The sequence below is a fragment of the Salvelinus sp. IW2-2015 genome, linkage group LG22 (assembly GCF_002910315.2).
Source record: "Salvelinus sp. IW2-2015 linkage group LG22, ASM291031v2, whole genome shotgun sequence".
Taxonomy (NCBI): Eukaryota; Metazoa; Chordata; class Actinopteri; order Salmoniformes; family Salmonidae; genus Salvelinus; species Salvelinus sp. IW2-2015.
Genome location: NC_036862.1, coordinates 5601240 through 5626460, shown reverse-complemented (window position 1 = coordinate 5626460; position 25221 = coordinate 5601240). Strand labels below are relative to the sequence as shown.

The 25221-nt window shown below is 44.5% G+C and overlaps 1 protein-coding gene across 1 annotated transcript in view; it reads right to left on the bottom strand.

The window, feature by feature from the left end:
• The window catches only part of LOC111949706 (calpain-9-like), a 31271-nt gene extending 6340 nt beyond the window's left edge, over window positions 1-24931 (bottom strand). The window contains exons 1-17 of the mRNA XM_023967053.2: window positions 24734-24931; window positions 19730-19799; window positions 18400-18518; window positions 11308-11441; window positions 10966-11137; window positions 10646-10729; window positions 6529-6614; window positions 6172-6249; window positions 5894-6078; window positions 5093-5319; window positions 4983-4994; window positions 4732-4811; window positions 4305-4427; window positions 4185-4221; window positions 4010-4084; window positions 3871-3916; window positions 2965-3026 (exon numbers count right to left, since the gene is read on the bottom strand). Of these exons, the coding sequence (XP_023822821.1) occupies window positions 2965-3026; window positions 3871-3916; window positions 4010-4084; window positions 4185-4221; window positions 4305-4427; window positions 4732-4811; window positions 4983-4994; window positions 5093-5319; window positions 5894-6078; window positions 6172-6249; window positions 6529-6614; window positions 10646-10729; window positions 10966-11137; window positions 11308-11441; window positions 18400-18518; window positions 19730-19799; window positions 24734-24931 (1788 nt within the window). The remainder of the gene's footprint in view (window positions 1-2964; window positions 3027-3870; window positions 3917-4009; window positions 4085-4184; window positions 4222-4304; window positions 4428-4731; window positions 4812-4982; window positions 4995-5092; window positions 5320-5893; window positions 6079-6171; window positions 6250-6528; window positions 6615-10645; window positions 10730-10965; window positions 11138-11307; window positions 11442-18399; window positions 18519-19729; window positions 19800-24733) is intronic.
• Window positions 24932-25221: the final 290 nt, after the last annotated feature.

Here is a 25221-nt window from a genome sequence, read left to right as displayed (position 1 = left end):
TTGAAACGTGGCTCCAGCATTTTGTAACCCAAACGGGAGATGAAAGTAGGACAACAAACCATCAGGTGTGATAAAAGCAGACAGCTCTTTGGTGCGCTCAGTTTATGGGGAACTGCCAATATCCCTCCAGCAGATTGAACTTGCTAACGTACTTAGCAGCGCCGACACGGTCCACACAATCGTCGACCCTGGGCAGAGGTTAGGAGTCCCGACTTAGTAACGGCATTGAGTTTCCGAAAATCGGAAAACAAAACCGCAGAGACCCATCCGCAATCCAACTCACTGTGGAGCTTCTCTCTCTTTTCAGGGTTTACTCGATAGGCATGTTGTTTGATTGGGGCAGAGTCCCCAATGTCAATGTCATGCTCTAGTATATTTGTCTGAGTTGGCACATCTGAGAATAAACCCTGATATTCTAAAAGCAGTGCAACGATGTTGACTTTTTCCCTCCAGAGACAAGTGTGCCAAAAAGACATCAAGGTTATCTAGAATCTGAGTTACTCAGCCGTCCCACGGGCACAGGGTATATTGGGCTTTCCTCATGCCCTTTAGGAAGACTATAGTCAACGGTGACAGCAGTGGCAACAGGCAGAACATCACTACCGGTTTGCACCGACTTCTCCGCCGGATGGTAACGGGTGAAGTATGGTTATAATATGCTGACATGACCCAGCCAGGGTTTTTTCCTACACTCCAGTGTGGCAATGATGTAATGGCCTGAAAATCAGGCTTGCAATGGTGACCGCAGAATGGGAAACAAAAACAGAACTTAGTCACCCACACTGAAAGTGCCGTTTAGGGCCTTTCTATCGTCCCAAACTTTCATTTTCATTTGCGCCTTCTCCCGATTCTCACTGGCAAACTCACGGGCGAGGTGCAATCTGTATCAATAACTGCTAACGTGCTCCAACAGATTTGTTTTTGTGTTTAAGGTGTTGGCTTGCAACAACCTCTCTCTGAGCAAGCTCAAAGATTCATAAACAACCTTCCGTGCTGCAAACAGCAAGAGGAACCCCTTCATCACAGTCTTTCTCAAACTCAAAGCACATGTCATTAAAACGTCAGAGTGATGTACAATGTGAAACCGTGCAGATGTGCGTTCTTCTACAGCTACAGTGGCTTGCGAAACTATTCACCCCCCTTGGCATTTTTCCTATTTTGTTGCCTTACAACCTGGAATTAAAATGGATTTTTGGGGAGTTTGTATCATTTGAGTTACACAATATGCCTACCACTTTGAAGAAGCAAAATATTTTTTTGTGTGAAACAAACAAGACAAAAAAAAACTGAACTTAGCGTACATAACTATTCACCCCCCCCCCCAAAGTCAAATACTTCCGTAGAGCCACCTTTTGCAGCTGCAAGTCTCTTGGGGTATGTCTCTATAAGCTTGGCACATCTAGCCACTGGGATTTTTGCCCATTCTTCAAGGAAAAACTGCTCCTGCTCCTTCAAGTTGGATGGGTTCCGCTGGTGTACAGCAATCTTTAAGTCATACCATAGATTCTCAATTGGATTGAGGCCTGGGCTTTGACTAGACCATTCCAAGACATTTCAATGTTTCCCCTTAAACCACTCAAGTGTTGCTTTAGCAGTATGCTTAGGGTCATTGTCCTGCTGGAAGGTGAACCTCCGTCCCGGTCTCAAATCTCTGGAAGACAAACAGGTTTCCCTCAAGAATTTCCCTGTACTTAACACCATCCATCATTCCTTCAATTCTGACCAGTTTCCTCATCCCTGCTGATGAAAAACATCCCCACAGCATGATGCTGCCACCACCATGCTTCACTGTGGGGATGGTACTCTCGGGTTGATGAGAGGTGTTGAGTTTGCGCCAGACATAGCGTTTTCCTTGATGGCCAAAAAGCTCAATTTTAGCCTCATCTGACCAGAGTACCTTCTTCCATATGTTTGGGAAGTCTCCCACATGCCTTTTGGCAAACACCWTTTTTTTTTTTAAGCAATGGCTTTTTTTCTGGTCACTCTTCTGTAAAACCCAGCTCTGTGGAGTGTATGGCTTAAAGTGGTCCTATGGACAGATACTCCAATCTCCGCTGTGGAGCTGTGCAGCTCCTTCAGGGTTATCTTTGGTCTCTTTGTTGCCTCTCTGATTAATGCCCTCCTTGCCTGCTCCCTGAGTTTTGGTGGGCGGCCCTATCTTGGCAGGTTTGTTGTGGTGCTATATTCTTTCCATTTTTTAATCATGGATTTAATGGTGTTCCGTGGGATGTTCAAAGTTTCTGATATTTTTTTATAACCCAACCCTGATTTGTACTTCTCCACAACTTTGTCCCTAACCTGTTTGGAGAGCTCCTTGGTCTTCATGGTGCCGCTTGCTTGGTGGTGCCCCTTGCTTAGTGGTGTTGCAGACTCTGGGGCATTTCAGATCAGGTGTATATATACTGAGATCATCTGACAGATCATGTGACACTTAGATTGCACACAGGTGGACTTTATTTAACTAATTATGTGACTTCTGAAGGTAATTGGTTGCACCAGATCTTATTTAGGGGCTTCATAGCAAAGGGGGTGAATACATACGCACACACCACTTTTCTGTTTTTAATTTTAAGTTTTTTTTTTCATTTCACTTTACCAATTTGGACTATTTTGTGTATGTCCATTACATGAAATCCAAATAAAAATCTATTTAAATTACAGGTTGTAATGCAACAAAATAGGAAAAACGCCAAGGGGATGAATACTTTTGCAAGGCACTGTAAGCTAGATATAACAGAGGTGACACCCATTCGATGTGGCCAATATGCTAATGAGCTAACATCCAGCCTCGATGATCTAGGATCAGTTTAGCCTTTTAGATCATAATCAATAAGATTATATGGACGGATCCTAGATCAGCAGATCTACTCTGACATGCTTTGTGGATACGGTTCCTGGCAAGAAAAACAAAGCCTGTGAGATGTAAGGGGAAAGGTTGTGACAACTGGCCAAATAAAAGGATACATCCTCTCCAAAGATGAGCTGTCTGCATGTCTCCAGTGGCAGCTGGTAGTCTTTCTCCAGAACTGAGAGAGAGGGAGAGAAGAGAGTAGTTTACGAAGCAGAGGATTGTAATGGTATACTAGCTATGAGGTTTTGCCTAGAAAAGTAATCTCTGTTTCCCCCATAAAATGTGTCTCTTACTACTCTGCTCCCACCTACTGGCTTTTACTGGTACTGCTGTGTACGAATATTCCCCAGCAACATGCAATAGTGGTACCCTTCATTGCAGCAGTTTAAAGAGTTCTGCAACATGGTTTGACTAAATTAACATATCACCTTATAATGACAACCTGAGTTCATTAAACCCCCTAAGGTTGATGTCCGCGGAAATCGAATTAGCATAATAATAAAAAATCCCCATAGAAATCTGTCAGTTTAAGCCAGAGATAAATGTTTTTGCATTGGATGCGTCTCAATCCACCACATTCGCCTACGTCGCCCTTCCGCATCTGAGGAAAAAGGTGACAGAGCTAGAGCAGTGTTTGTCAGACCATGAGACATCCCCCAAAAAATCGGTCTTCTCCAAAAAATCTTCTGTAGCGTCCGAACGGTTTGCTCTTTGACCCCTACAAGCGTCTTGGGGCTCGTCTGAAGTTGGGCTCTACAATAATATGACTCTCACGAACACATACATGGTGGTTGTTGTGCTCTAGGACGCCCACAGGCCACACAAGATTCATCGTTTAGCTGTTGTTTCATGTCGTGAATCTGTTATTCAACGTGTTTGTATTGAACAATAGAAGTAAGGCCAAAAATAATTGTMTTTTTTTTCTTTTTTAATATATTTTTGGGATTCTTCAAGGGGTCTTAAACCCCCCTCCGGATTAGACAGGGCTTAGACTCTTATGGGTTCATTAATGATCTAACCTGAGTTAACCAGCTTCATGAACTCCTTAGCATTCAGCTTGTCATCCTGCCAGGGAGAGAGAACAGGAGGTTAAGACTGTCTAAGGGAGACATTTATCTTCTATGATTGAGTTAGATTTAGAGATGAGAGAATTCCTACCGGCCCCGCCACCTCATCAAAKGTCTTCTGTACTCTCTTGCGATCCTCTGGCAAGACTGGTGGCATTGACATTACCTGTGAAGGACACACACGCGCACACACACACACACAGTTGGCTTGGTGAACTGGAGAGCAGGACTGCAGTAGAAGTAGGCTTCAGTAAGGTTTAACTCACCATGAGGAAGCCAGTGGAGCAGGTGAAGTCTTGGGTCCTGGAATACAAGGAGGAGCACCATCAGTCTGTTACTAATTATCTTCATCAGCATCATCCTCCCCCCCACCCTCCTCTCCGTACCCCAGATTGTTGCCAGTCTTGGAGTAGACGCGGAGGAAGAATTCTGCAGGCACGTTGGGCATGTAGGTGGAGGCCAGGATCACGTAGTTTCCCGGGTCCAGCCTCACCTTCCTCCACACAGCCCTACGGTGACAAAAGAAGAAGACAACCTCTATGGGGGAAAAAATGAATGGTAGTATATTTGGAGGTCCTTTTATGATTRTGTTTTTTGTATTTTTCTTTGTGTGTTTCCTATACCCCTGCCTTGATTKTAGTATCTGTGTAATTGCTTGGTCTTGTTATGCAGGGCTCTCTTGAAAAAGAGACATTGGTCTCAATGGGACTCCTCTGCCTAAATAAAKGCTCCAAAGAAAATCTAATAATAAATGTATTGACTGTTTTCATAAAAATGTGACATATTTGCAGCAAAGACTGGCTACTGAAGTACCTGAGGGGCTGGTACTTCCCAGAGCGCCCCACAGGATGCTGGTTAGAGAAGAAACTCTGGTCCAAACACARGCCCCGGAGCTACGAGAGTGGGAGGGTAGAGGAGAGAGGAAAAAGGCAGAGATGGAAAATATGGAGTAAAGGAGATGGTGGAGAGAGAAGGAGCAGCGACCATGGTTGGTCGATTGAAAAGTGTAGTCTAACTAAAGTAAATAGTTGTGTTTTTCAAATACTTTACAATAAAATACTCACCTCTGGAGGAACCTGCAGAGACAGGAAAGACATCAGATTAACTGAAAATGTAGAACATTCACATTCACAGCACACACAGGGACAACACATTCTCTCTCTCTCTCTCTCACCCTGTAGATGTGGAAGGCAATGTGGAGAAAGTTAATTTTATTCCTCTTTCTCCGGTCTTTCTGCAGTAGTTCCACCAGCACGGTGCACTGCTTTGCTTTCTTCTTCTGCTTCTCTGCCACCATCTTCTCCTCCGGGGTCATCTCTTCATCCTCGTCTTCATCATCTTCTTCTTCCTTGTCCTGCTCGGCAAGGACAAGCTGGAACTGGGGATTCTTCCAGAAGGATCCTACGAGAGAGAGAGAGAGAGAGACAGAGGGATAGTTAGATAACGGGGGTAGAGACAGGTTTGATGAAAAGGAGAGGAGTAAATGAGTGGATGAAATTACAAACATTCTGCCATTGGAACGAGCTGTTCTCCCTGACCGTCTGGTATCGGAGCATGAGGTCTGATAACAACAGGCTCAGAGACAGTTTCTATCTACAAGCCATCAACACTTGAACTGGACTGACTACCTGCTCCCGCTCCCACACCCACACAAAACACACATTCATGCTACACACAAATCACAACTGTTGCTACCAGACTCTTATTATACGGCTCAGTTTATCCACTTCCCCGCATTCCTCCCTTCCCCAATACACATGTAAATATTGGACTATAAATTGTTCCTTCCTATATTATACTTATGCTAAAATTATTATTGTATTCCACAGAGCCATTTATTTTCATATTCTTGTATTTTAATATTGATTATTGTTGTTGCATTGTCGAGAAGGAACCTGCAAGTAAGCATTTCATTGGACGATGTATACCATGTGTATCCCGTACRTATCACTCATGAAACTTGAAACACACTCACGACGGTAACTACGACTGCCCCCTGCAGTGGAGCCCGATACCCAGGAGCCTTTGTGGGAGCTGAGGGTCCATGCAGAGGTGGGGGCGGCAGGTAAGTCGGGTGTGTCCTCGTCCACAATGGGTTCAGGGTTCATGCTACACAGCTCCACTGTGTCAAACAGCCTGTTGAAGTCCTCCACATTTATCCTGACACACAGAGAGGATACAGACTGTCAGTGTGTGTGTGTTATTTTTGTAGGTATGTTTGTGTCTACGTCTGTTTGTAATGCCAGAACCTACCAGAACTCTCCATCCTCACTCTTTTTCAGCTCAATCCTTTTCTTTTCAGCAGCATCCACATCATCCCAGTCTTTACTCCTAATAAAAAAGAACTCGCAATTAACCATCAAGTATTCTCACAGCTTGCTAGAGCATTGTGAACTGCGGTGGCGCAATGGTCTGAGCATCACGAGTTCAATCATAAAACAAAAAAAACACATTTTTGTGAGTGCCAAGGAAGGCATATAGCGACGTTTTATGGACCTTTCGAAACGTTCCAACATCAAAGTCTATTTCTATTGACACCCAGCCTGTGTAACGACAAAATTAAACATGTGCACGCACATACCTCGCACGCGCACACATACTCTTCCTTACTTGTCACTCCAGGGTCCAGAGTACTCCACAAAGCCCCAGGGATTCCTCAGCCGTAGCAACAAGGCCTCACCATCCGGCTTCTTCACCTGAACCACACACRCAATGGTAACGCTTCATTTTAAGGGGTCCTTATTACAGTGTAGTAACACTATAACAAGTATTGCAATTCATTGTGACAATTCATAGTTACATCCTGTACTAACAGCATGTAACTGGTGGTAATTGCAGTCTGTAATCACAGAGAAAGTTTGTTCCTGCACTACATGCCCAAGAGTATGTGGACACCTGCACGTCGAACATCTCATTCCAAAATCATGGGCATTCATATGGAGTTGGTCCACCATTTCCCCCACTCTCTCGCAGTTCGGCGTTCCAATTCATCCCAAAGGTGTTCGATGGCGTTGAGCTCAGGGCTCTGTGCAAGCCAGCCAAGTTCTTCCACACCGATCTCGACAAAACATTTATGTATGGACCTCGGTTTGTGCACGGGGGCATTGTCATGCTGAAACTGGAAAGGGCCTTCCCCAAACTGTTGCCACAAAGTTGGAAGCACAGAATAGTCTGGAATGTMATTGTATGCTGTAGCGTTAAGATTTACCTTCACTCCAATTTGCATTCCGCCTCAACAGATCCACAGATGATGCAATCTCTATTGCACTCAACACTGCCCTTTCCCATCTGGACAAAAGGAACACCTACGTGAGAATGCTATTCATTGACTACAGCTCAGCGGTCAACACCATAGTGCCCTCAAAGCTCATCACTAAGGTAAGGACCCTGGGACTAAACACCTCCCTCTGCAACTGGATCCTGGACTTCTTGACGGCCCGCCCCCAGGTGGTAAGGGTAGGGAACAACACATCCTCCACGCTGATCCTCAACACGGGTGCCCCTCAGGGGAGCGTGCTCAGTTCCCTCCTGTACTCCCGGTTCACTCATTACTGCATGGCCAAACACGACTCCAACAGCATCATCAAGTTTGCCGATGACACAACAGTGGTAGGCCTGCAATGTCTGACTGTCTCGCTCTCCTTGAGCAAAGGCCTACTCGTCTCACACACACGATGATGTAAACACAGACGCACTAAAATTCCAATCCAATCTTGGCTGAAATGAATTTCCCAGAGGGCCTCCCGAGTGGCTCAGTGGTCTAAGGAACTGCATCGCAGTGCTAGCTGTGCCACTAGAGATTCTGGGTTTGAGTCCAGGCTCTGTCGCAGCCGGCCTAGACCGGGAGACCCATGGGGCAGCGCACAATTGGCCCAGCGTCGTCTGGGTTAGGGGAGGGTTTGGCCGGCGGGTTTGGCCCACAAGGTCTCGTACTCCAGGATCAGAAAATGCTTACAAGAAACAAACAGATGAAGAMAGATGTTGTCGATTTCCATTGTTACTTGTAATGTTAAAAAGACAAGAAAAATACCATTGTTTTTTCTCTGAAATAGCTAGCGAGCTAACTCGGCTACTCACCATACACATTTGAGTCATCACTATTAAAATAGTTATTTTATGTTATTGAGTAGGTCTATACCTTTGTTTATTTTAATTAATGAAATTATTAATACAACAATAGAAATCCTTATTATTTTGTAAGAAATGTAAGGTATTTTTACACGTTGCAATAAAGTTCACTAAAGTAGAAGCTCATCTTTTGTTTGTTTTCACTTGGTAATGAGTGCTAAGTAAGTATATGGCAATTGCTCATAGGTAACTTTTTATGTAGGTAACGTACTATGTAGGCACACAATAATTACAAGTAAGTACCCCTCAAGATACATTTAATTTGAACTATCTAAATCCTGTGTAACAGCTAGTAATTACATTGTACTGAGGCAGATATTACATGCACTCTGTGTTTATCYTCTCACTTGGATGTCGCTTCCAGAAGTTTTCAAATGAAAGCCAGGCTGTTAGGATAGGTAGTGTACTTCACAAGTACACATTCATTACAAGTAMGTTATCCTCAAGATACACAGGATTTAGTRTAACACCTAGTAATTACATTACACTCTGTGGTGTACTAGTGGGTTTATTCTCCAACTTGGATRGCAAGGAGGTTAATCTTGTCATAATGGCAACATAAACATTATAAGTAATATTTTTATTATGATCTTGGATGACACCCGTATGGTAGTCAATGAGGTTCACCTATATTTGATCTGYTTTTGTAAAACAGGAGACAAAGGGCTGTGAGACAGAGGTTTTAATGTTAGACACATGAAAAGTGGGATGTAAACGGAGAGTGCTGGGCAACAGAAGATGAACAGCAGTGGGGCTAAGGATTTTAGAGATGGGGAAAGCGCCGATAAAGTGGGGGGAATGTTTACGGGACTCCACCCTGAGGGGCAGATCCCGAGTGGAGAGCTATACCCTCTGCCGGAGACGATAGCGGGGGTCCGGTGGTGCGGATACCTGGAGGTGGTCTTAAGAAGAGCGGGCCGGGCTCACTTCCGGGTACGAACATCTGGGCCGAGGGTAAGCTGACGTCTTCTTGCTCAGGGAAGAGCGGAGACTGGTAACCCAAGGAACACTCGAAGGGAGAGAGACCAGTGGCCGAGCAGGGAAGGGTGTTGCGGGTGTACTCCACCCACACAAGTTGCTGGCTCCAGGTGGTGGGGTTGGCGGAGACGAGGCAACGAAGAGTCGTCTCCAGGTCCTGATTGACTCGCTCCGACTGGCCATTAGATTAGGGATGAAACCGGAGGACAGGCTGTCCAATGACCCAAWCAGGGTGCAGAATGACTTCCAGAACCTGGACGAGAACTGAGGACCATGATCGTAGACCATGTCGACCGGAGGTCCATGGTAACGGAAGACGTGCTGGGCCGTCTCCTTGGCTGAGGGCAACTTGGGAAGGGGAATGAAATGTGCGGCTTTGGAAAACTTTGGTAAAATTGAACCGAGTAAATAACAGAGCACAACGAGCCTGCCTTGAGTTGAGGCGTTTGGCGGTATGAAGATATTCTAGATTCTTATGGTCGGTCCACACTAAGAATGGGTGTTCCGCCCCTTCAAGCCAGTGCCCCCACTCCTCAAGGGCCACCTTGACCGCAAGAAGTTCCCAACTACCAACGTCATAGTTCCTCTCAGCGTAATTAAGGCGATGGGACAGGAAAGCGCAGGGATACAACTTTTGGTCCTGGGCAGAACGTTGGGATAGAACGGCCTCCACTCCAACGTCCAAAGCATCGACCTCCACCACGAACTGACGGGACGGGTCCTGATGGATTAGGATGGGGGCACTGGTGAAACGATCATTATTTTTACTGTGATGTCATTGAGGCCCCGGTAGTCGATACACGGACGCAGGGTTTTGTCTGTTTTTTCCACAAAGAAGAACCCTGCGTCGGCAGTGGATTCAGAAGGATGAATGCTTCCTGCAGCCAGAGAGTCCTCAGTGTACTCCTCCATGGCCTTGGTCTCTGGGCCAGACAGAGAATAAAGCCACCCCCGAGGCGGTGTGGTGTCCCGGAGGAGATCAATGGCGCAATTGTCGGGACGATGCGGCGGAAGGGATGTGGCGCGAGCCTTGTTGAATACCTCCCGGAGGTTCTGGTACTCTGCGGGATCGGCGGAGAGATCCGAGGCTTTTCCCAAGCCCGCAGGAGGATGTCTCGGGGCAGGCTGCGCCGCCTTAACACAATGTGCGTGGCAGAACGGGCTCCAACACAGGATAGAACCAGTAGCCCAGTCAAAACCACAGGAACATGAGGAGATTTAAATGAGTAGAAACTGTAAAGAGGCAGAAGGACATCCAGTGCATCTGTCCACAAGAGATTACAACCTTGTGACAGTTGTTACTGAATTGGATGCAGCTGAGAAGAATCATTAGTGAATTTAGTGGAAACTTGCCCATTTGTAACAAGCATGGTAAGAAGCATTTGTTGTTACACCTCTGTAATTACAGACTGCAATTACCACCAGTAATTACAATTAACTACAATACTTGTTACAGTGTAATTACACATGTAATTCAACTGTAATAATGACCCCTTAAAATGTAGTGCTACTGGAAACGGAAACGATTATGTGAGCAAAGTGCAAAGATGTTCTCTCCAAAATGAGAAAGTGGATTCTTTTCTGATGACTTTAACTTGGTGAAGCACAGTATGACACATACCGTGTCAGTGTCTGTGATGGCGTAGGCATGGCCCTTCACCAGTCCCTCTGCAGTCACTGTGCCTATCTCACGATAGTTACTAGCCTGTGGAGATACACAGCACATAGAGAGCAACTCACCACAGGTGCTGCATACACAGTGAGAATCACACTTGCCATCACAGTAGCTATTGACGAAGGAGAGGTGTGAGGAAGGTATGTAGCTATGTTGGTACAGCATTCATCATAAAGTCTATAAGTCATTCATGTGCCATGGGTGTGTGTGTGATTTGTCTGTGAGTGTGTGCATGCGTTCAGGTGTGTATGTGTGTGTCTGTGTACCTGTATGAAGCAGCTGAGCAGGCTGCCACGGGACAGGGCAGCAGAGAGGGCTCTCCACATGACCCTTGGGGTGCGTGAGGAGACAGGGAGGGAGTAGGCTATGCCGCCTGTGAAGTCCTCCATCGCCTCAGAGATATTACCCCCCTTCAGACTGCCATACGACCCGATCAGCCTGTGGTGTGGTAGAAGGATTGAGGAATGAGGGAGCTAAAGGGAGGTGATATTTTCACACACAGTCAGACACACAAACACTAAAATGATGTAAGACATTGCAAGGACGCATGCACGCACACATACATAAACACACACACACACAGACAGACGCATATGCTGGTGACTGACTTGGCATAGGCTTTCTCCACCAGGGCGCTCCAGTACTCGTTGCGGGTACAGGAGTAGCTGAAGAGCAGACGGCCCTCGCGTACAGGTAGCCTGTCATCTACTACCACCTCCACCCACTCACCATACTGCCAGAACTACACCGGGGTGGGGGGGAGGGGTTATGGATGGAGAGGGAGGTAGGAAGGGAGGGAGAGGGAGGCAGGAATAAAGAGGGTGGACAGGGAGGGAGGGAGGGAGGAAGGATGAGACATAAGGAGGAGGATGTAGGGAGAGAGCGAGGGAGGGAGGAAGTTAAAGGGGAGAGAGGAGGAGAAAGAGGGGAAGGAGAGAGACATTTAAATTTGATGTATTTCAAAATGTTTTCTGTTAAATGGGACATTAAGAACTTTAATATACTGTGGGTCTCAGAGTCATGGCTGAAGAAGGACACATCTAGCTGTTTTTTCTACGTTTCGACAGAACAGCAGAGTCCGGTAAGATCGGGGGGGTGGGGTGTCTCTTTCTTTTACAGGATTTAAAAAAAGAAGTACTCCCTTTTTTCGTGATTACTGTCTTGTCTCATCGCTGCAACTCTCCAATTGGCTCGGGAGAGGCAAAGGTAAAGTCATATGTCCTACGAAACATGACCCGCCAAACCACACTTCTTAACACCTGCTCGCTTAACCCGAAAGCCAGCCACACCAAATGTGTTGGAGGAAACACCATTCAACTGACGACCGAAGTCAGCCTGCAAGCGCTCGGCCCGCCACAAGGAGTCGCTAGAGCACAATGAGCCAAGTAAAGCCCCCACGGCCTAACCCTCCCCTAACCTGGACGACGCTGGGCCAATTGTGTGTCGCCCTATGGGACTCCCCATCACGGCCGGTTGTGTCACAGCTTGGTATCGAACCCGGGTCTGTAGTGAGGCCTCAAGCACTGCGATGCAGCGCCTTAGGCCGCTGTGCCACTCGGGAGGCCGGTGTGACTCTTTATTAACAACAACTGGTGTACAATCTCTAATATTAAGGAAGTCTTGAGGTTCTGCTCGCCAGAGTTAAAATACCTCATGATAAGCTGTAGACCATACTATTTACCAAGAGAGTTTCCATCAGTATTTTTCGTAGCTGTCTATTTACCACCACAATCCAATGCTGGGATTAAGACTCAATGAGCTGTATAGRGCCATAAGCAAACAAGAAAATGCTCATCCAGAGGCGGCGCTCCTCGTGGCCGGTAATTTTAATGCAGGAAAACTTAAATAAATTTGACCTTATTTCTACCAGCATATCCACCTGTGCTTCTAGAGGGAAAAAACTGTAGATCACCTTTACTCCACACACAGAGACGCATACAAAGCTCTCCCCCAACCTCCATTTGGCAAATCGGACCATAACTCTATCCTGCTGATTCCAGGTTACAAGAAAAACTCAAACAGGAAGTGGCAGTGATGCGCTCAATGCAGAAGTGGTCCGATGAAGCGGATGCTAAGCTACAGGACTGTTTTGCTAGCACAGACTGGAATATGTTCTGGGATTTATCCGATGGCATTGGGGGGTTTACCACATCAGTCACCGGCCTCATTAGTAAGTGTATCAATGACGTTGTCCCCACAGTGACCATACGTAAATATCCCAAACAGAAGCCATGGAATACAGGCAATATCCGCACTGAGCTAAAGGCTAGAGCTGCCGCTTTCAAGGAGYGGGACACTTTAGACACTTTACCAGGACGCATACTCAGACAGCTGGCAAGTCTCTTCACTGRCATTTTCAACCTCTCTCTGACCCAGTCTGTAATACCTACATGTTTCAAGCAAATCAACATAGTCCCTGTGCCTAAGTACGCCCAGGTAACATGTCTAAATAACTACCGCCCCGTAGCGCTCACATCTGTAGCCATAAAATGCTTTGAAAGGCTGGTCATGGCTCAATCTCTATAGCACTACACACTGCCCTTTCCCACCTGGACAAAAGGAACACCTACATTAGAATGCTGTTCAATGCYGTTCAAATGCTGTTCATTTCAAAGCACTTCATGGCTACCGACGTGAGTGCTACGGGGCGTTAGTSATTTAGGCAGGTTTCCTTCACTTTCTTGGGCAATGGGACTATGGTGGTCTGCTTGACACATGTAGGTATTACAGACTCGGTCAGGGAGAGGTTGAAAATGTCAGKKAAGACACTTGCCAGTTGGTCCGTGCATGCTTTGAGTACACGTCCTSGTAATCCGTCTGGCCCYGYGGCCTTGTGAATATTGACCTGTTTAAAGTTCTTGTGCACATCGACTAMGGAGAGCGTGATCACACAGTCATCCGGAACAGCTGGYGCTTTCATACATGCTTCAGTGTTGCTTGCCTGAAAGCGAGCATAAAAGGCATTTAGCTCGTTTGGTAGGSTCGCGTCACTGGGCAGCTTGCGGCTGGGTTTCCCTTTGTAGTCCGTRATAGTTTGCGAGCCCTGCCACATCCGACGAGCATCAGAGCCGGTGTAGTAGGATTCAATCTTAGTCCTGTATTGACGCTTTGCCTGTTTGATGGTTCGTCTGAGGGCATAGCAGGATTTCTTATAAGAGTCCGGATTAGAGAGCATCTAATCCGGACGCATCTAATCCGAGAGCATCTTGTCTAGCTCCATCACTGCTTGGTATGGCAACTGCTCAGCATCTGACCGCAAGGCACTTGAGCCAAACTCCCTGCCATCCAGGACCTCTATACCAGGCGGTGTCAGAGGAAATCCCTAAAAAGACTCCAGCCACCCAGTCATAGACTGTTCTCTCTGCTACCGCATGGAAAGCGGTGAACAGATAATAAAATGTCTACCCGGACAATTTACATTGATTTATTATTAATTGTTTTGCAATAACTCCCTTGYACTGGCTYTATGCACACTCACTATACTCTACCCACACACTCATACATACTACACTGACATACACACACACACACAGATATATACTCACACACAGAAAACACACACACACGCATATTGATGCCACACACACACACACACACACTCACACTTTACATACGCAGCTGCTACTCTGTTTATTATATATCCTAGTCACTTTTACCCTTACCCACATGAACATACTGTATTACCTCAACTRCCCCCTGCATATTGGCTCGGTACTGGTACTCCTTGTCTATAGCCTCGTTTGTCACTGCATTCAATAGAAGAAGAYGAGGACCAAGGTGCAGCRTGGTRMGTGTTCATATTTAATTCAATAACCGAACACTAAACACAAAAATGACAAAAAGAATAACCGAAACAGTTCTGTCTGGTACAGATACGAAACAGAAAACAACTACCCACAAACACTGGTTGGAACAGGCTACCTAAGTATAGCTCCCAATCAGAGACAACGACAGACAGCTGCCTCTGATTGGGAACCACACCAGGCCAAACACATAGAAACACAACAACATAGAAAAAAGAACATAGACTGCCCACCCTAGTCACACCCTGGCCTAACCAAAATAGAGAATAAAAAGCCTCTCTATAGCCAGGGCGTGACATCGTTATTATTTGTATTGTATTACTATTTTCTGTGTTACTATTTCCTGATTGCCTAGTCACTTAACCCTACCCACATGTACATACTGTATTACCTCAACTAAACTACAGTACCTCGTACCCCCTGCACATTGACTTGGTACTGGTACCCCTTGTATATAGCCTTGTTACTGTGTTACTATTTCCATTTTTTTATTTTTTTATATTTGTCTTATATTTGGGCTAGTAAGTAAGCATTTCACTGGAAAGTCTACACCTGTTGTATTCGGTGCATGTGACCAATAAAATGTTATTTGGGGGGGAGGGGRGAGAGAGAGAGASACACACACACTGTGAGGTCTAGATTAAAGGTCCTCGTGGCTATAAGGGGATCAGCTGGAGAAAAACACTGGGCTGTGTGTGTGTGCGTGTGTGCATACGTGCATACATGTGTCCCAGGGTAGTAGCTACCTACAAGTCTGTACTACACTCCCAACATAACCCCTCCAGGTCTACTCATATGTATCCCCCCCTTCCTTCTGTTCAACGCGTAAAGTCATGCCACACATACTTCACCAGAGAAAACCACGAAGCCATAACTCACGATCTCGATGAGGTTTTAATGTTTTCGGTCGACCAACATTATTACTACATGATAATAAGTTCGGGAATCCAGATAACATATTTTTTAATTAAACAAACCAAGTAACAGTTTCAGTAATCAATATTTTTAACCTGGACATTTTGAATGATCATAAAAGAATGAGCCCAACAGCAATCACTCTTGATTTTTAATTGCCTATAGGATGACATTTTATTTCTCAGATGACATCGGCTAAATGAACATAATTTATACAGGATTATGAGTTTGGAATCCATATAACATATTTTTTTATTAAACAAACCATGTAACATATACTGAGCGTACGAAACATTAGGAACACCTTCCTAATATTGAGCTGCACTCCCGTTTGCCCTCAGAACAGCCTCAATTCGCCGGGGCGTGGACTCTACAAGGTGTAAAAAGCGTTCCACAGAGATGCTAGGCCGTGTTGACTCCAATGATTCCCACAGTTGTGTCAAATTGGCTGGATTTCCTTTGGGTGGTGGACCAATTATTTTTTTTTAATTCTTGCTACACACGTTAAACCGTTAAATCATTCAAATTGATTTTTCATTTGATTTACACAACATGCCTACCACTTTGAAGATGCAAAATATATTTATTTGTGAAACAAACAAGAAATAAGAAAAAAAACTGAAAACTTGAGCGTGCATAACTATTCACCCCCCCTCCCCAAAGTAAATACTTTGTAGAGCCACCCTTTGCAGCAATTACAGATCCAAGTCTCTTGGGGTATGTCTCTATAAGCTTGGCACATCTAGCCACTGGGATTTTTGCCCATTCTTCAAGGAAAAGCTGCTCCTGCTCCTTCGATTCTGATGGGTTCCGCTGGTGTTCAGCAATCTTTAAGTCATACCACAGATTCACAATTGAATTGAGGTCTGGGCTTTGACTAGGCCATTCCAAGACATTTCAATGTTTCCCCTTAATCTACTCAAGTGTTGCTTTAGCAGTATGCTTAGAGTCATTGTCCTGCTGGAAGTTGAACCTCCGTCCCGGTCTCAAATCTCTGGAAGACTGAAACAGATTTCCCTCAAGAATTTCCCYGTATTTARCACCATCCATCATTCCTTCAATTCTGACCYGTTTCCTAGTCCCTGCCGATGAAAAACATCCCCACAGCATGATGCTGCCTCCACCATGCTTCACTGTGGGAATGGTGTTCTTGTGGTGATGAGAGGTGTTGGGTTTGCGCCAGACATAGCSTTTTCCTTGATGGCCAAAAAGCTCAATTTTAGCCTCATCTGACCAGAGTACCTTCTTCCATATGTTTGGGGAGTCTCCCACATGCCTTTTGGCAAACATCATTATTTTCTTTATTCAATGGCTTTTTTTCTGGCCACTCTTCYGTAAAGCCCAGCTCTGTGGAGTGTAYGGCTTAAAGTGGTGCTATGGGCAGATACTCCAATCTCTGCTGTGGAGCTTCGCAGCTCCTTCAGGGTTATCTTTGGTCTCTTTGTTGCCTCTCTGATTAATGCCCKCCTTGCCTGCTCCCTGAGTTTTGGTGGGCGGCCCTCTTTTGGCAGGTTTGTTGTGGTGCCATACTCTTTCCATGTTTTAATAATGTATTTAATTGTCACGCCCTGGCCTTAGTTATCTTTGTTTTCTGTAATATTTTGGTTAGGTCAGGGTGTGACAGGGGGGATGTTTGTGTGTATTTGTCTTGTCTTGGGTGGTTGTAGTGTCTAGGGGGTTTTAGTAGAGTGTATGGGTTTGTGTTGAGTGTAGGTATCTAGGTATGTCTATGGTTGCCTGAATGGTTCTCAATCAGAGACAGCTGTCATTCATTGTCTCTGATTGGGAGCCATATTTAAGGCAGCCATAGGCATTAGGTTAATGTGGGTAATTGTCTATGTTTAACGTTTGTAGCTTCACGGTTGTTTGTTGTTTTGTTTTGTAAAAGTGTTCGTTTTTCGTGTTTCGTCTTCGCTAAATAAAAGAAGATGTATTTCTCTCACGCTGCGCCTTGGTCCAATCCCTACTCCTCCTCTTCAGACGAAGAGGAGGAGAGAAACCGKGACATTAATGGTGTTTTGTGTGATGTTCAAAGATTCTGATTTTTTTTTATAACCCAACCCTGATCTGTACTTCTCCACAACTTTGTCCCTAACCTCTTTGGAGAGCTCCTTATTCTTCATGGTGCCCCTTGCTTAGTGGTGGTGCCGCTTGCTTAGTGGTGTTGCAGACTCTAGGGCTTTCAGAACAGGTGTATATATACACTGAGATCATGTGACAGATCATATGACACTTAGATTGCACACAGGTGGACTTTAACTAATTATGTCACTTCTGAAGGTAATTGGTTACACCAGATCTTATTTAGGGGCTTCATAGCAAAGGGGGTGAATACATATGCACGCACTACTTTTACGTTTAGAATTTTTTGGGTATTTTTTTTAAACAAGTACATTTTTTCATTTCACTTCACCAATTTAGACTATTTTGTGTATGTCCATTATATGAAATCCAAATAAAGTACATTCAAATTACAGGTTGTAATGCAACAAAATAGGAAAAACGCCAAGGGGGATGAATACTTTTGCAAGGCACTGTATATCTCTATTATGCTTGGGAATACTGCGGAACAGATTTCCAAAATGAAAAAAAGTTGGAGCTGATTTGCTGGAGTTTTTATAGTCATATATGTCCAACTATTAAAAAATACAAATCACCCACTGRCCAAATTCGGTCCACGRGACGGMCGCCAGTTGRGGAACCCTGATCTAGTTACACCACCTCCTCCTATAACACACACTCTCTGTCATACACACACTAACACACTCCTCTGTTCTCTCATTCCCTCTGTTCCCTTGAGGACTCTTTCATTCCACCTCTCCATCTCTACTACTATTCTCAGTCCYACCTTTGCTTCTCTYGCTCTTTTCCAAGACCTGCTACTCTAATAAGATAGTAAGGGACATTCTCATTGCATTCACAAAAAGTGAGTATGCAGAACACATGTACACAGCAAACTCATGAACCCTCCCCACGTCTTACCATGAAGTGGAAGATGCCAGCATAGGATTCTGTCAGGCTCTGATTAGGTGGTACCACTTTGACAAAGAGATTGGGGTGCATGGTAAGGCAGGACAGGGCAGCCAGAAGCCAACAGTTACCTATTAGAAAAAGAAAGAGGCAATATGCATCTTAACTATTGTTATGATATGGGGTTTAGGTTAGTTTTAGCGAACAGTTTGGCAACACACTACCAGGTTGTCACTTCCACACTCCATCCCCAGGCAGCAGCAGCAACCAGGTCAAGGGCATTGCTCTGCCAGGAAGCCTTTATAAGCACATCAACTGCAGGTAATTATGGTGATCGCCAGCTGGCAGAGCCTGAGTTACTGATAAATCAGGAAATCAGATTTTGCGTGTCCATTTAAATCCTGTGTAAATACAGTATACTTCATAATGGCCTGTCAGCTTGAAACTTTTTAGGCTCATCAACAACAATACCATGATGAACCGTGTTAAGTTTGGCATTGACGTCTTAAAATACACTGAGTGTAGCAACATTAGGAACACCGTCCTAATATTGAGTTGCACCCCCTTTTTCGCCTTCAGAACAGCCTGAATTAGTCGGGCATGGATTCTACGTGTGGAAAGTGTTCTACAGAGATGCTGGCCCATGTTGACTCCAACACTGGGCGAAAAGGGTCAGTATCAGGGGATAACTTTATCTATATATTTATGGATATTTTGACGTTTTTCTATTATTAGTTGTACTTGTTTGACAATTTTAATGCAATGCTAGGAGCTAGTAACACATTTTGTCGCACCCACTATAACACCTGCTAAACTGTGTACGCGACCGACAAAATGTTTTTTTAATTTTTTATGAATTAAAAACTTTGACCTACCAGCACCATCACCCACTGTCACAGGACACCAACACCCACTTATCCCAAGGCGGCTCAACTGACCCTGTCCCTATGCTCAACTTACCCCATACCCGGAATAAGTTGTGCCAAGAGACCACTTTTTTTTGGACAAGCTATGTTTTCAAAACTGTTATGTTTACATGAATTCTGATTATTTCCAGGGATACACAACATCCTGAAATATATGTAGATGTCTTTGTTAGAAAGAATACTATATTTCCCTTGACATCGAGGCTGTATCACAACCGGCCGTCATTGGGAGTCCCATAGGGAGGCGCACAATTGGCCCAGAGTCATCMGGTTTTGGCCGGTGTAGGCCGTCATTGTAAATAAGAATTTGGTCTTAATTGACTTGCCTAATTAAATAAACGTTAAGTGTTAAGTGTCTACATGTTACCGAAATGATACCCCATCCTATGATGTTTAAAATACACACACACACTTACCCAGCTGGCCCTGGCAGATATCGGTGGTGCACGTCGTGTCCTCCACAAACACAGCATTGGCACTGATCTCCTACAGAGAGAGAGACAAGGGGCAGAGTTCAAGACTACAGTTTACCCCACAGCACATATTGCCGTTTAGTCTGAGGGAATGTGAAACCAATACAACACTAATTTCCACATAACAGTTGACTGGATGATGACAAGGCAATGTTACTGATGTAAACTGCCTCACACAAGTCTCATGGCTTCTCATGGCTTCTCGTCATTCCATCTCTGTTCTGCTTTTAGAGATCCTGTCCAGCAGTTTGGCTCAGACTCAGAGTCTGGTCTGTAAGTTCTCTCTCTATTCTCTCAACATGCTCTGTCCGTTCTGTCAGTTCCCCTCTCTTCTCTCTGAACATGCTCCAGCAGAKCAATCTATCTTTCTCAAAACTAGACCACACCTGACAGTGAGCAGCGTTGCCATGTTCGTGGTTTTCTAGCAAATTGGGCTAAATTGAAAACGATGTCGTGGGTGAAAATGTCACGGGTTGCGGGTTTTTGGGCTATTCTAAATACCTTACRAAAAAGATTGCGGTCAGAGTGCAGTATATCTTCAGTATGCTGCAAATACTGCGTCCAAAATAATGTTTTTTAGAGTTTAGAGTGCGGTATAAAGGCAGTACACTACAGTTATTCTACAATTACTGCGTCCAAAATACCACAGTCGACTAGTTACTGCACTTTTACTGCAGTTTCAAAACGGCTATCTTTTTTTTGTAAGGGCTGCGGCTGCCATCGCATTAATCTTTTTTATTATCTATTCATTTCACTGTGACCTGCTGCTAACTATCAGGCAGTGAGGCTGTTGCTGAGTGAGTGAGTGAGTGGTGGCGGGGAGGGAGCTTCATATAGTCATTGGAAGGGAAGGACAGGCTGGAGGGGTGTGTATGTGTGTGTAGTACTGTTGAGCAGCTGAGTCACATCAGTGAGAGGAGAACGCACATCATGACAGGTGATGTGAAATTTGACAACRAACAGCACTAGATAGCTACATACTTCTCCCTCAAAAGTATTCTTGGTCTCATTCTTTGCAACCTAACCACCCCCAGTCCTACCAATCATTACAGCCAACACAGCAAGGGAGAGAAACTGATCATGAATAATCCAACAGTTTCAGAGAGAGAGGGAGAGAGAGTTGAAAAATGTGCTTTCTCTCTGGTTATGTAGCTAGCTAGCTAACATTGGCCAGAAAGCTGAAGTCAGATGAGAGAGAGGGCGATGTGCAGTGGCGCAGAGGTGAGGACAGAGGAACCGATTTAGCACGCTAGTTTACTGGCTAGACACGATTCTACTGTCCGAATGCCAGGTAAATTGGGMAAAATATGGGAGAAAATATTGCAAAGACTGGGAAAGAGAACAGGTATAACGGAATGGATTAAGTGCATCCCAGGAGATGACAGAAAAGCTTACTGTAGGCATTGCAAATCAGAAATGTGAGTCCACGACGCCGATCTTATTTCTCATGCACAGACGGAGAAACAAGAGAAATGCTGCTCCATTTTTTTAATGCAAGAACATTGTTTGACACAGGAACTATACTCAACAAACATATAAACGCAACAATTTCAACTATTTTAAGGGCTTTATTACAGACAGAAGTACTCCTCAGTTTCACCAGCGGTCCAGGTGGCTGGTCTCAGATGATGAAGAAGCCGGATGTGTAGGTCCTGGACTGGCGTGGTAACACGTGGTCTGCAGTCTGAGGTCGTATTCTCTAAAATTACTTTGGAGACAGCTAATGATAGAGAAATTAACATTCAATTCCCTGGCAACAGCTCTGGTGGATGTTCCTGCAGTCAGCATGCTAGTTGCACGCTCCCTAAAAAAATGGAGACATCTGTGGTATTGTGTTGTGTGACAACACTGCACATTTTAGAGTGTCCTTTTATTGCCCCCCAGCACAAGGTGCACCTGCGTAACGATCACACTGTTTAATCAGCTTCTTGATATGCCACACCTGTCAGGTGGATGGATTATCTTGGCAAAGGAGAAATGCTCACTAACAGGGATGTAAACAAATGTGTGCACATAATTTGTGAAAGAATAAGCTTTTTGTGCGTATGAACAATTTCTGGGATCTTTTATTTCACCTCATGAAACATGGGACCAACACTTTGCATGTTGCGTTTATACTTTTGTTCAGTATATGTTTGTATGAGAAAATAACACAGTTAAACGATCAGAGTTACAGATGGCTGCACATGTTGCATGCCACTCCAGCATTGCAACTGTAGATCACCTGAGATGTGTTGTTGAAGACATTGCAAAGATAGGAATCAATATCCACAGAACAAAATGCACAGTGCTCATAAATGCAGTTATAGGGCCTGCAGTGCATGAATAACTAATAAAGGACATTGGGAATGAATCTTACTTGTTCATTATTAATGRAAGTACTGACGTCACAACCAAGAGGCCACTGTGTGTGGTGATAAGATACCACAGCAAGAAAATCTCTCAAATCATAAGCACATTTGGAGGAATAATCAACATTCCAGCTGGTGATTCACTGACCATTGAAAATACTTATTTTCCACCATAATTTGCAAATAAATTCATAAAAAATCCTACAATGTGATTTTCTGGATTTTTTTTTCTTATTTTGTCTGTCATAATTGAAGTGTACCTATGATGAAAATTACAGGCCTCTCTCATCTTTTAAAGTGGGAGAACTTGCACAATTGGTGACTGACTAAATACTTTTTTGCCCCACTGTATATACCACCATCAATGTTGGTGAAGCCCTCTGAAGATATTGCAACTCTGACACCAGATGGCTTGCAATCAGCGAGTGTGTCAATCAGGTACTGTCACGGTATGATGAGCTGAAACTGCACTTTCAGATCACCAAAGACAGTGAGAGAAACTATGCTGCAGAGCTACTTTACCTGTAAAGTCTCATTACCACTGACCCAGGCAACCTTGTGTACCTCAAGTTTCTGCGGCCAATCGTGGGAGAGTTGAACAGGATCAACAAACTTTACCAGCTAAATTCAGCCAATCCAGGAAAACTCATATCTGATCTAATGACCTTCTACTGCTCTCCTGTGGAACAAGTCATGATGCAACTAAATTCCCAATCTGGCCCTCAACCATCACGGTCACCTAATAATCCCCAGTTTACAATTGGCTTATTCATCCCCCTCCTCTCCCCTGTAACTATTCCCCAGGTCGTTGCTGCAAATGAGAACGTGTTCTCAGTCAACTTACCTGGTAAAATAACGGATAAATAAATAAATAAATAAAATAAAAAACAAGAACACCACACCTGGAGTGAACTCATGGAATTAGACTTAACAGATGAGCATCGCCTGCCGCTCGAGGCTGTGGACTTCGGGGTTCAGTTCCACCAGAGGAATAGACCCACAAAATGGTACAGGACATGAAAACCCAGTGCATAGACCACATGGTTGTTCTGATAAGGGAGATCAAGAAGAGACTTCCGGGTTAACATCAAACAACTGGAGGCACTCGAGTCTCTCTCATCCTGAGCATTGTGCTCAATGGCATCAAGCCACGTCTAGATGCTCTCTCCTTCTTCCCTCTCTTCAAAAGGAGATCCTGGAAAGGCTGACCAACAGTGGAGTGAACCACACTCAATAACAGACCAACAAAGGAGGCAGTAAAATAGAAGGTTTAGGCTAGAGGTTAGGTTAGGCACACTGATGCTGCGGGGGGAGAAAGATTTACAGGAACTTGGACATTTTGCTCTCTCTCCGTGCTTTCTTTGCCATTCAGCCACTCTGCTGTTGAACGTGCCTTCTCCCAGATGGCATCGATCAAAAAAAACAAGCTGAGAAACAGAATGCAGGGAAGATGCCTCGAGAACATCATGAGAGTCTGAGCCCACATGCGAAGGAACGTCAGCAAGGGTGCTCTCATTGTTCACCGCTGACATCTACTCAGCACAACAGGCTGAGGTAAACGGGGACGAACCTCTTATCTAAAAGAAGAGCGGAAACAGACTGTAAATAGTTACATTTGATGTGAATAGTTTGGATCGGTGGAAGAAAAACGAACAGACAGAGTGGCAGTTCACAGCAGGAGGAGAGCGCTCTGGATACCGGCAGGGAGTTTGCTGAACACAAGAGAAAAGCAGGGCGAGCAACTTTTATAAGCGTTATTTGCGAGTCGACACACAGAGACCCTTCCTTCACCTGTCTGTAAAGTCTCATTATACCCCTGTTTCTCAAACTCCTCCCTCATTATCTCTCTGTCTGTTGCTCTACTCTCTGTTGAGCAACATATGGGGAATGGCAGCAGCAACTTGTATGGGGATCACCCCATCCTCTATGGAGATCTACTATCAAACCAGCACTGCTGTTTTGGTGAGTACTTATCTCTAAACCCATGATAGACTATCAAATTATAGTAGTGATTGATTGATTCATAGTAGAATACACCGTCTTGATGTACTGGACTCATGATGGATCTCCTCTCAGGCTGTAACCACACATTAATTATGAAGTTAAAGAAGCTAAAAAGCAAACTGTTGTGGCTTTTAGATTTGTATACTCCCGTTTAAAAGGAATACAATTATTTTAGAGCAATGTGACTTGTATTAACACTATTTCACAATGATTAACATGGTGCTAACACCATTTCAGAAGAATGTTTTCTGGGAAAAAAACATGCCTCTTAACCATTCACTATGAATCACTTCAATAGTTCAGATTAAATCATTTGGTGTGATGAACCAATAACAAAAGGGAGAAATGCAAAGAACAAGGTAAAGCAAATTGACCATTAGTATTTAGATTGTCATTATGAAGACACCTATTGGATAAATGTGAGACGCAATTCATAATGTCAACATAAAAATTACAACATAGGCTACAGATATCCATAAAATGAGCATGACTATCACGAGTAAGAAGTTGGACTATTGCAATATAGAAGTACGTTTTTGAGCGTGACTATATGACTGGCAATCATGTAAACACCGATAGGACGGTAGCCTACCTTGGGTCGCAGCCACTTGATCTCCTTTTTGGGGTCTGGGTCGGTAGGCATACCGATGGAGCTCTGGTCCGGGGCGAAGGTTGTGTCAGAGAACAGCGAACCGGATTTAACGCATGCATCTAGGAGAGCTACATAGTCCTGGCCCCAAAATTTTACCGGGTTGGCAATGGATCCAGGTGTGACCTGCTGAGTTTCCATTTTCAACGGTACAATTGAGATGAATTTGACAAAAATAGGCCTAGCAAATAAAGTCAGATTGAACCAACAGTCCTATCTCGATTTGTTCGTCTAAGCTCCGTTTTGGGGAATTGTGCAACAAACAAATCCAGTTCTTAAATACACGCATAGGCCTACCCACCCACTTACTCGAACCATCTGGGAGAGGTATGCAGAGCCTCCGGGAAGTTAGTCAGCTGGAGTCGGGATAATGACACGGTACCAGGATCTTACTTAGAACTCTATTGTTAATCGTCCATTTGCATCATTTT